This window comes from Triticum aestivum, chromosome 2A, assembly GCF_018294505.1.
Source record: "Triticum aestivum cultivar Chinese Spring chromosome 2A, IWGSC CS RefSeq v2.1, whole genome shotgun sequence".
In the NCBI taxonomy this organism is placed as follows: domain Eukaryota; kingdom Viridiplantae; phylum Streptophyta; class Magnoliopsida; order Poales; family Poaceae; genus Triticum; species Triticum aestivum.
Genome location: NC_057797.1, coordinates 516,007,883 through 516,020,382, shown reverse-complemented (window position 1 = coordinate 516,020,382; position 12,500 = coordinate 516,007,883). Strand labels below are relative to the sequence as shown.

The following is a 12,500-nucleotide window of genomic DNA, read 5'->3' as shown; positions in this document are numbered from 1 at the left end:
ACTAGCCTAACCTAGACCAGATCCCTAATTCCTAGGGATCCTCCCAGCCGCCGCCGCCGCCGCACTCATTCCCCACCTTGGGATCCTCTCATTCCCCCCTGCACCAACCATCAGCCGCACCCAGATCCAATCCATCCACGCAGCCCCGCACCCGAGCTCTTCTCCCTCTCGATGCCTCTTCCTCCTTGCTTCGCTCAAGTCCAAAGGAGAGGAGCTCCTTCTCTGCCCCAGCGAACCTCGACGCCGAGCACCAGCAGGAATTGCTTGCCATGGACCCTCCTTGTTCCTCTCTCACCCTTCATACTTTTTTCCCTCTCTGGTTCTCCCCTCACCTCATCTCTCTTTGCTCTCTTCACAGGAGCACACCGGCGTCATGGAAGTCACCGCCGGCCTACGCGTCGAGCTCCGCCACCGGAGATCCCTGTCGCTGCCTCCATTCCCGCGCCGTTCCCGCCGTGCCCCTGCTGCGCCGCCGTGCGTCTGCCGTCCGCGTCGGTGACTGTAGCGCCCAGCCATGGCGTCCAAGGAGCTCTCCTGCCGCCGCCTCGCCGGCCTCGCTCATGCCCAGCACCTCCTCCACCCCGCAGCCGCGCCTCCACCAGCAGATGAGCCCTCGCCGCCGGCCAGCAGAGCCGTCGGAGCACCACCAGAACCGGGCCGCCTTCCCTGCCCTCCTCTCTCTTCGTCACTCCCTCTCCATCTCTCTGCTCTCTCATGGCCTCTCTCTATGTGCCCTTCGCAGGTCGACACCGCCGGCCATCTCCACCCCGGATCCGGTTGCCCTTGTCGTCCCGTGCTCGGATCTACCTCTTCCAGTCATCTCCTTGCTGGTCCGCGCCCCGGGGACCCGTCGATGAACGCTGCCATGCCGTGCGCCGCCTCCTCTGTTTTCTGCGCCCGCTCGAGCGGGGAGGACGAGCGGTAGTGCATATGGGCCCTTTGCATCGCCTTCAGGCCCAACGCCATGCCTCCTCTATTTTTCCTGCCGGCCCAAGGGGCCCATGGGTGAGCAGCCTTCCCCAACGTCTGTTTCGGTTGGGCCAGCCAGATCCGGCCCGCTATGTTTTTTTTCCTGTCCAGTGATTTTAGTAATTATCCAGAGTTTACGGTTTTACAGAAAAACCCCTAGTCTTCATGCATATAAAACTTATAAATAATGCATCATATGTAAAAACTCTATATATGAAACATGCTTAGAATTTTGTGTAGATTCATATTGTGCAACTTTCATCCATGTTTGAAATGTTTAAAATGGTGTTTGATTAAATTTGCTCCTATGCCATGTTAAAATGCTTTAATTCATAACTAAATAACCGTAACTCCAAATTTAATAAACTTTATATGTAAATGGGGTGGGAAAATGCCTAGTTTAACATGGTGGCTTTACTTGGCATGTTTAACAACTATAAAATATGGTTTAGGACAGAACAGTACCAAACCTAATATATGCATATGAGGAGTTTTCGGAAATTGTTGTTCGTTGTTTCCGGCCTCATTTAAACTTGACTAGATAGGTAGTTTTCTTTGCTTCACCCTCTTCCCATGTTTAACAACATTTAATATTGTTGGGTACATAAACAAGATCGAACTTAATAAGTCACGTGGTGTTTCGTCAATATGCAACAGAGTTGCATATTGAGCTCCACTTAATTTGTAGTATTGCTTGTGCATTTTGCCATGCCATTTATCATTAAACCGGACATGCATCATACTTGTTTACGCATCGTTCCATGCTTATGTGATGTTTGTTCACCATGATTGTTTGCTTCTTTCCGGTGTTGCTTCTTCGGGTTGGTTCCGATAACGTCGTGTTGTGAGGATTCATTCGACTACATCCGTTTGTCTTCTTCATGGACTCGTTCGTCTTCCTTGCGGGATCTCAGGCAAGATGATCATACCCTCGAAATCACTTCTATCTTTGCTTGCTTAGTTGCTCGCTCTTTTGCTATGCCTATGCTGCGATACCTACCACTTGCTTATCATGCCACCCATATTGTTGAACCAAGCCTCTAACCCACCTTGTCCTAGCAAATCGTTGATTGGCTATGTCACCGCTTCGCTCAGCCCCTCTTATAGCATTGTTAGTTGCAGGTGAAGATTGAAGTTTGTTCCTTGTTGGAACATGGAGATGTTGTTCCTTGTTGGAACATGCTTATATGTTGGGATATCACAATATATCTTATTAAATTAATGCATCTATATACTTGGTAAAGGGTGGAAGGCTCGGCCTTATGCCTGGTGTTTTGTTCCACTCTTGCCGCCCTAGTTTCTGTCATATTAGTGTTATGTTCCCGGATTTTGCGTTCCTCACGCGATTGGGTTATAATGGGAACCCCTTGACAGTTTGCTTTGAATAAAACTCCTCCAGTAATGCCCAACATTGGTTTTACCATTTGCCACCTAGCCTCTTTTTCCCTTGGGAGTCGCGCTCCTGAGGGTCATCATTATTTTAACCCCCCGGGCCAGTGCTCCTCTAAGTGTTGGTCCAAACTAGAGCCCCTTGCAGCGCCACCTCGGGGAACTCGAGGGCTGGTTTTAGTTGTACGGACTGCTCATCTGAGTGTGCCCTGAGAACGAGATATGTGCAGCTCCTATCGGGATTTGTCGGCACATTCGGGCGGTGTTGCTGGACTTGTTTTACCATTGTCGAGGATGTCTTGTAGAACCGGGATACCGAGTCTGATCGGAATGTCTCGGGAGGAGGTCTATTCCTTCGTTGACCGTGAGAGCTTGTGATGGGCTAAGTTGGGACACCCCTGCAGGGATTTGAACTTTCGAAAGCCGTGCCCACGGTTATGGGCAGATGGGAATTTGTTAACGTCCGGTTGTAGAAAACCTGAATTTGACCTTATTTAAAAATGCATCAACCGCGTGTGTAACCATGATGGTCTCTTTCCGGCAGAGTCCGGGAAGTGAACACGGTGTTGGAGTAATGTTTGGCGTAGGTTGTTCTAGGATCACTTCTTGATCATAGTTTCTCGATGGTGCTTTTCCTTCTCTTCTCGCTCTTATTTGCGTATGTGTAGCCACCATATATGCTAGTCGCTTGTTGCAGCTTCACCTCATACATTTTACCTTACCCATAAGCTTAAATAGTCTTGATCGCGAGGGTGTGAGAGTGCTGAGTCCCCATGACTCACAGATACTTCCAAAACCAGTTTGCAGGTGCCGTTGAACCGTGCAGATGACGCAACCAAGCTCAAGGAGGAGCTCGATGATGATCTTGTCCTTTATGTTGTTCTGTTTCCAGTTGATCAGTAGAGGAGCCCAGTTGGGGTCGATCGGGGATCTGTGTAGCATTTGGGGTAGTCTTCTTTTATTTTGGTTCCGTAGTCGGACCTTGATTGTATTGTTTGATGTAATGCTTTATTCATGTAATTGGGTGAAGTGGCGATTGTAAGCCAACTATGTATCTCTTTCCCTTATGTATTACATGGGTTGTGTGAAGATTACCTCACTTGCGACATTCCTTTCAATGCGGTTATGCCTCTAAGACATGCTTCGACACGTGGGAGATATAGCCGCATCGAGGGCGTTACAAGTTTAGAAGTTGTGATGGTACGATAATGGATTTTCTCATAGTAAGCACGAAGCTCATGACAAACTGGATGTACAGCCAGACCAGTCTACACAAAAAACTTTTTTTTTTGAGAAATCACCAGGGGAGGAGTCCCTCAAAATGGCCATTATGCCAAGAGAGTGATCCAGTTTATAAGGGAAACCAGATCAAAAACCTGAACAAATTGACCCTGTTTATAAGGGAAACCGGGCCGAAAACCGTACAAGTAACAAGATTACTAAAGGATAAGAACAACATGACGCCTAAGATAAGGCAGGACCTAGCTAGCAGGCAAAAGGACCATCACCACGAGAAACACAAGTAGATGTAGGGTATCGTCGAAGGATCACAACACCAAGACTTTGCGAGCAACCTAGCGCACTGCACCGGTGTGCACCCACAATCTACTAGTGCCAAGCACGAACCTTGACTCGGAGCTCCGCCAGTGGAATTCAGAATGATTAGCAAGTTGGGGAGGCTTATTGCGTCGTCATTGAGCAAAGATGAACCAAGACAACCCCAAAAGCACGAAGCTCGCCATGACACAACGGCAACCATGGGAGGGTCTTGAGCCTGCACAACAACAGGGACGACACAAAGGCAGCGCCGCCGCCCCCCAACAGAACACCACCAAAGATGGGCAAAGGGTAGAGATGGCAGCTGAGCAACATGGAGCAGTGTTGTTGCCAGACCCCAACACACACCACCGTCGACCCCAAGCTAGTCACACCACCACCACCGACATCCCCACCTACTGAACAAAATAACCTGGCCAACTTCTTGATGATACTTTCAAGAAGGGGTGCGACACACGGTTGCGCCGCCATCATCGGTTCCAGGCGGACCTGGAAGCAGAGTTTCCTCCGAAGTTGAGCAAAAGGTGGCGAAATCAACATTTCAACGATGCCTCCAAGAAGGTTAGTGGCGCCCACGGGCGTCACCGTCGTTGGCTCTGAGCAGAGCATGGCTTTCGCCGAGTTGAACATACACACACCCTATGAACAGATTATTTGAGGTAGACCGCGCACCTGCATCACCATGAAGCATTGGGCCATGGCAGCCCCGACGCCGCACATGGCCAGCACTCCACCTCCCAGCCACCCACCGCCATGCAGCGAGCCGCCACCACACCAGTGGACGGAGTAACCGCCGCGCCTCAAAGCTCGCCGTGCAGCGAGCGGCCGCGTCTACACAAAGAACTATCAGCACAACTCACCAAATTTCCCAAATATTAATTCCTTTTGCTCATTGGTCTAACTATACATTCTTGTGGAACTTCAGTGATATCCAGAAGCAACATGTTGCAGTGGAACTTCAGTGAATATACATTCTTGTGGAATTTCCCAGATATCACTGAACTTTAGACTACCGTATATTGATGCTGCAAATACATGTAGAGTGAAGCACACCAGATATTTTCCATCTATGTAAATTACATTCTACAAATGGTTGATGAACTTGCCTATTTAGAGAATAAAATGGAGATAATTACCGGCAAATGGTACAAACAAGACAAGCCATACAGAACCTAATGAAATTTTACAAATGTATGGGCTCTACTAATCTACTGTCCAGTCATTAGTTACTACAGGAAATGGACAACACTTAGTATGCACATACCTAGGGAGAAAAGTCCTTCAACTATACATTAGTTTAGTAAAACCAGATTCACATCACAAGCCATATACAGGGTGTTGAATTTGGGGAGGCAAGAGATTCAAATCCATGCACTGCTGCTTATCATAGTCCCGTGTACCAGGAGTTGCTCCTGTTGCCATTCTGAGGATCTCATTGCCGGTTGCGCAGTAATGAGCAAATGCCAGTCCCCCATCCAAGATGTCCGAGAATTTGGGGAGTAAAGGTAGCTTCCTCACTCCTTTTCTCTTTACACCTTCTCCACACTGACCATTTCTATCTTTCAGAACTTTGTCAAGCTCCGAGTACTCCATAAATCTCTCGGTTGCTGCTTCCCATGACAAACTGTATCTTTTCTCAGGGGTCAAAGGTTGAGGTTCACTAGACATGGCCTCCTTCACTCGGGCAACAAATTCCTCTGGAGTTTTATACATCAAGCAGTTGGGAAATGACTTGAAAAATTCATTTGATGGATGATCGGGACAGATAACAAATTTCCCCATTGCAAGAGCCTCAGCAGTTGCTGTGCACAGTACATCACTAACACTGGGATTGATGAAAACCTTGTACCTGAAAGTTAGCAAGAGAGAAAAACCACCACTTCAGTAATTAGAAACATATAGCCAAAACAAGGGAGTTTATTTAGCGGCCTGCTTGATTCTAATCTCACCCATGGAGTGAATCATCGGCATGGTCCTTTCCCTTGTAGAAATTGATGCCCAAATCCAATTTCCTAGCAGCAGCCTCGACAGCCTGTGAATCCTCGCCATTTCCATAAACATCTAACTTGAAGCCCTCCAAGTCATTTTTGTGTTTGTGTAACAAATCAATCAGTTCTTTATAGCCTTTAGCCCAAACCATCTTCCCAAGAAAATACGCTCCCTTGGAAAAAGAGTTATGTCCACGCTCCCTATCCGCTATTACTTTTTCGCCAATATTGAGGAACTTTGGATTTACGCCATGAACGTTGCAAATGATGGACCTGGGTAGATCTTGAGTTGCTGCAGAAAGACGTAAAACCTGCAGGCACCATTATTAGTTGTACTGTAGCAACCACGATGTCAACACAAAAATTGACCTAAAACACTGTACCTTGTGGCAGTATGCCCTAGTCACCCAATTGTTGATATGTTTAACAAGGAAAGCTTGAAGAGCACCATTTTTCTCCCTTTTGATATACTCTAGATAATTTGTATGAACTACACCAATGACATGATTGAACTTGTCTGTCCAACGCTTCCCATGATGATACCAATTGAGATGCTCTGGTTCTTCCAGAATTGCTATATCAGCTTCTCTTGAGGGAATGAATTCTGAGGTATCCCCTGCAGGAATAATGCTTCGTCGCTCTTTTGAGAACTGTTGAAGATAATGAACAATGAAAATCTTTGGGGAAAACAAAGTATGGAGTGAAGACGTAAACCTTGGGATATATGTGAGTTGGATGTTTACCTTGCCAGGATAGAAGGATATCTTAAAACTTGCTGCAAAGCCAAGTCTTTCCTGTAGCCAGTTCCTAATATAAGTTTCTTGCTCTTCTGGTGAACTAAAGGTGATGTTATCCGGGTAGACTAGTTGCTGGTCTGACTTACAGAGCCAAGGAACCACTAGTGTCACTTTTTCCATTGTACTTCTTGCCAGATATGCAGCACGGAACAGTGGATTGATAGCTGTCCCAGTCATCCATGGAAGACTTGCTGTGGTGACAATTGCAACATGTCGTCTGTTGTCTGAGATCTTGTACTTTGCAGGATCGTTCCAAAAACCTTCTCTGTGATAGCCAGTACTTTCTAGCACCCTAGCTATCCTTAGATCAAGCTCATCAGTTATGTCCTCACTACCAATTAAGGATCTATCTCCTGAAAAAGGCGGATGCATGAGCCGGCCATTCCGTTTACTGTACAATGTGCCCACTAGTTTTTCACACAGATCTGCAACACAACATTAACAAGAATTTTAAAAGTCGACACAGAAAAAAAACAAGAGTTGAAGGAAACAAATAATTATATTTTGTACCTCTTTGTACACCAAGTTGATCCAAGAATGGTCCAGACTGCCTGACTAGATATGCCAGTATTTCAGTTAGATCCAGTGGCGGGGCATCCTGCTTTACATTCCAAATTCAGTTCAGAGAAAACACACCTAAGCAATGACTAATAAGACCAAATGGCAAGCAGAGGATTGCATAAGTGACAGAATCAAGTGTTTTTTGAGCAAGAAGGATTGCTTTTAGGAAACATACCAGCTTGTTGTATTTAAGGAAAACGAATTCAATGTCAATGAATTTGAAGTAATGGCAATATCAATAGGAATTGGCTTCCGATGTCATCTAAAAGAAGTCATACTTGCAAGTTAGCTACGTTTATGCTGCTTCATCATTCGTAAGCATCAAATCCTATCTATTGGCTTCTTCTTTTTCTGCAACAAGTAATGATCTTGGTGCTGAAAAATTGACGTTAAACCAGTATGTGTTGCAGTTTGCAGAATTAAACATATATTTATTAAAGGACTTGCTTTTGTCATAATAGGTTACTACAAGGCAAAGGGAATCCACGGAAGTTCACGTTAGGGAAATGTATTCAAAACGGAATTGTCACCAAAGTTTCAACTGTACAGAAGAAGTGCAGTTAAGCTCAGGCATTGTTTCTTATGCATTACCTTCGGTTCCTGAGACTCTTTGTTCATAGATTTCTGCAATAAAAATGAGTAGTACACATTAGTACTTTAATTGACACCAAACATCACAGCTCACATGACGGAATAACAGATTAGTACATTAATTGTTCATAGATTGCTTAGTACTTTGTATTGTTTTTAAAGGTAGAATTGCTGCACAGATGTCATCGGATCATTGCAAGCTGGGAAAATAGACGGGGATATTAAGCTGAAATTGCTGATTTTAGCTGTTCCTAAAATCATCTTATTTTAGAAATACAGTGCATTTATTTCACAACAATGAGTTAGATACCAAACGTTATCATATCTAAATAGGAGTATCTAATAAAATAGTACAACAAATGTGGGAAAAAATATCTGGCTGCTGCCACCTCTAGTTTTACTTGAGCTTAACATGATTATAATACTCCCTTCGTTTTTATTTACTCTGCATATTAGGTTTGACTGAAGTCAAACTTCGTAAAGTTTCACCAAGTTTATAGAAAAAAATATAAACATTAACATAACAAATCTATATGATATGAAAGTACATTCAATAATAGATCTAATGGTATTGATTTGTTATTGTATATGTTATTGTTTTTGTTTATAAACTTTGTCAAAGTTTATAAAGCTTGACTTTGACCAAAGCTAATACGCGAACTAAATAAAAATCAGAGGGAGTAGTATTTTGTTGCTACGGATCCCAAAGCTACCGGTCATAACAAATTCGATTTCCAAAGCACATGGTTTAATAAACAAGTATTAGGTGCACGTCATCATTCACTGTTCAAATGCTACAATCGAACTTACCAAGCTCAGTTTAAATTTCTCCACAAAGTCGGTGCGGACACGAAACCCAGCAGACATCTCACTTGACAGGCTCCGGCGCTCGAACTCCTTGAGCCTGTTCCGTATCATCTTCACCACCTCCCACTCCTTCTTCCCCTCGTCACAGCCACCAGCCTTCCCGCTGGACACAATGGCGTTGCGGATAGCCATAATCCCAGAGAGGTCGATGCGGAGGCTGGCGCCGGACTTTGGCGACCATCCGTCGAGCACTGTCGCCGAGTACTGCTTCCTCAGCTCCGCAATCTTGGGCTGGATCCGCTTCCGCACCAACTCCAGCTCCGCGAAGGGCGCCCCCGCGGCCACCGGCGGCGCCGGTCCGGGCCCCGCGAGCGCCGACGCCGAAGAGAGGAGGCGCCCCAGCTCCCTATCGGTCCGCGTCCGCATCAGCTGCAGGTCGGCGGTCGCCGAGTCCCGCACCTCGCGCCAGCCCTTGGAGATGAAGGCGAACGCGCCGTCGTCGCGGCTGGAGCCGGTGATCGGCGGCGGATTATCCACGCCCATGTCCCGTGAGTAGGCTGGGGAACTGTGATCTAGCGTTGGGTTGGCTAGGGATTGGGTTCTGGAAGCGCGTAGGACAGTCGCGAGGCGGGAGACGATGGTGGTGGGGTGGGGACGGGGGAAGAAGAAGACGGTGGCGTACTGGACGGCCACGGGGGAAGGGAGCGAGAGGTTTTGGTTCGGCTCGGTCGCTCAGCTCACGTGAGCGAGGACGACGGGACGCCAGAGATCAGACCGCGCGAATGCCGACACTTGGCCCGGTGGGCCTGGGGAAATCTTGATGTGTGGTGGCTCGTGAAATAGTTCCTCTCCGGTTCCGTCCCGCGAACATTTTCCGTTCCGAAACATCTAAAAAAACACTTACCCCTAAAAAAACTAAAAAATATTTTTTGCGCAAAAAATAATCTAAAAACCTTTCCGGAAGGATGTGCTTCTTTCCTGCTTGCCTCTAATTTTTCCTTTCTGGATAGAGCTGTTCTGGATACTACCGTGAAAACTCTAGTAGCATGTAGAAGAGGCCTCTGGGGTTCGTCGTTTCCTCGTGTATTTTTCCGATGGTTGCTAGTCGCTTCGAAAAAACATTGCTTTTTGTGTGTAATCGTTCACTCTGTGCAAAAGGTTTATTCGGTTTACATGGTTCAATTTATACGGTTTTTTGGTTTGTACGGTATTAATACTTTGGTAAATATGGTATGAAATTAAAATATGATTCGGTTTCGGTGTATACCAAATTATTTCAATATGGTTTCAGTATATATCATAATAACCAAAGTTGACACGAATTTGAAAATGACATAATAATAATTTGTAGATTTATGACTCAAACACATACTGTTTTATACAAATAGTATATAATTATATGTGTGTGTATACAAATAGTATATATGCATGCATTGATTCATCTGTTGATGGTTGTGGACATGCTTTGCATTTTGAAAAGGGAAAAATGACTATGTTACAACAAAAAATTACGTGCTTAGTAGTAAATTTGACTCATGTACAAGAAAAATGACAACTTGTATGGTTGTTCATCACAAGAAATATAAAATTATTGTTTACCTCGGTTTGTTCAATTTTTCGGTATATACCATAAAAATCAAATTTCAAATCGATATGAAAAGTTTATACCATACCGAAACCAGAAATCATAAAAACCATAAATTTGATTCGATTCAATTTATTTTTGGTATGGTTTTTTAGTTCGGTTTTCAAATGCACAGAGTGAGTAATCGTCACACTCAAGCTCACCAATTACACTTGCACCGCCAAATTGTCATCAATATCCAACATCTAACATGGCTTCGTGACGAAACATCACAACTTAAGTAAGGTCGAGTTTTGTTATGCAGATTTTTCTTATATCTAATGCCTTAAATGGTAAAACCGTGACTCGTTGTTAACATCCACGGTGCCATCATGTTTTTCGCAAATCGTAAGATTGTGTATCGCTTTATTGATAAGTATTAATAGATAGAGAGTCAAACAACTATAACATTAAAAGTACCTTTCTACACTTGAGCTAGTATATTAGGAGTCTATCAAGATGATGCATACTCACCTAGTGAAGCATAGATTAGGGGCAGTGTTAAGGATTAATTAAATCCTAATGACCCATGCTTAGGTCGGTTGTGTAGATGAGCAACCGCTAGTTACCGCCTATGTAGTTACCGCCTTGTAACAGGGGTATAAATACCCTACTCTTCAATCAATAAAATAAGAAGTTCACTCTCTCAATCATTTTTACTTTCACACGTTATCACGCACGCCTCTTCCAGAGAGCAAGTAGGCCAAGAACTCGACGGCACCAGCGTCCCTGGCCATCGGCCTGATACACGGCTGTGGCGGCGACTCCCTCCGGTGCCAAGGACACAAGGACCCTCGGCCTCGACAGCGCTCCAGCGGCGCACCACAAGCACGTGATGCAGGCGGCTGAGGCACTCCATGGTCGAGACGCCCTCCCCTGTAGGCGCGTCGAAGCGAAGCCCTCCGGCGGTTCAATCCGCCACATGACCGCCGACGGCAGCGGCAACAAAAGGCAAGGCCTCTCTATGGGCAGAGGCCATCTGACCATGACCCAGCCTCCCAACGCAGCAACTCTACCGAGAGCGGAGGCCATTCCGGCGATCTGCAATTGCCGCAGACGATGACCGGAGAAGTCTGGAGAAGTTGGCTACTGGAGTTTCGGCCACCACGCGATTCACGGCGAAGGCGAGATGTTCCTCGTACAAAAGGAAAGAAACTATTTTTTTTGAACGAAGGCTTAAGTCGAGCCCGGCTTTGAATTAACAAAGCCATCAACCGGCCAGGATTACAAACTGCCAACGCTTTACAAGAACGAAACAAAAAAAGAAAAAACCACACGGCTGATACAAGATGCACAAATGAAACAGCTCGAAGGCCCTGGCATAAACGATCAGGAGCATCGTTATGCCATGGCCATCGCCCTATGGTACAACATACACCAGCAAACAGACTAAGGACTACCGAGGAATGCATCGCCGCGCTTGGATTGATGTCGCAACCACCTCGAATGACCAAACATGGACATGACCACCATCTGGATCCGTCGCCGCAAAAGGCCCCTACCCTCTCACCCTGGTTCGAAGGGTGCCGCACCGGCGGACGACAGATCGGTTCTCCCTAGAACCCAGATAGCTGGCACCCACGTTGCCAATGAGGCGAAACTGAAACAGAATCTGCAAGCCCAGACCACACTACTCAGGAGCACCCTCGTCGTCTCCGGCTCAGTCACACCCTCGGACGAGAGCTGTCGGCCGAAGTTACAGAAGCATTTGGGATAGCACCAAACATGGGCCAATAGCAGGACTCGCCGAAGCACACAGCTCCCACCAAACTGGCGTACCGTTGTCGCCGCAGAGGGGAACCCGATCCCCTCTCGCCCAGGAACGAGGGTGTCGATCCACCGACGCCCTTGGCAGGGACCCTCCATACTAGCAGCCCATGAAAAGATGCCGACAAGAAAGATCAAGCTGGCGCCCGCCGCCCCCACACCCACCACCGCTCACTCGCCACCCCTGCGATCCCCGGACGAAGCCTCCAAGAAGGAACACGACACATTGCGCCGTCACCGCCCGAAACAGGGGACCTTGGCTTTCACCACGACGCAGGGGAGGGGATGGGAGGGTGTGGATCCTCACCAGAGCCTCCATGGAGGAGATCGGCGCCCAAGGTGTCGACTTTGATGTGGCCGCCGCGTCAGTCAAGTGTTTCCCCCAGATCCACACACACCCACAAGCATCCCGCAACCAGCACCCGGAATCAGTGGCTAGCACCACCAAAG

General features: G+C 46.6%; 1 protein-coding gene across 2 annotated transcripts; it reads right to left on the bottom strand.

Moving 5' to 3' along the window:
- Window positions 1-4,953: 4,953 nt before the first annotated feature.
- On the bottom strand, window positions 4,954-9,356 carry LOC123189181 (digalactosyldiacylglycerol synthase 1, chloroplastic). Of its 2 annotated transcripts, none has more exons than XM_044601525.1 (7): window positions 8,663-9,356; window positions 7,853-7,885; window positions 7,211-7,298; window positions 6,647-7,125; window positions 6,287-6,553; window positions 5,865-6,214; window positions 4,954-5,764 (listed from the first exon to the last, which is right to left on the bottom strand). In XM_044601525.1, exons 1-7 carry the CDS (start codon window positions 9,200-9,202, stop codon window positions 5,233-5,235), a joined length of 2,289 nt encoding a protein of 762 aa, XP_044457460.1. In that variant the 5' UTR covers window positions 9,203-9,356; the 3' UTR covers window positions 4,954-5,232. The 2 variants fall into 2 exon arrangements, with proteins under 2 accessions (XP_044457460.1, XP_044457459.1); XM_044601524.1 differs by having other exon boundaries at window positions 7,211-7,301; window positions 8,663-9,355.
- Between the last annotated feature and the right edge of the window lie 3,144 nt (window positions 9,357-12,500).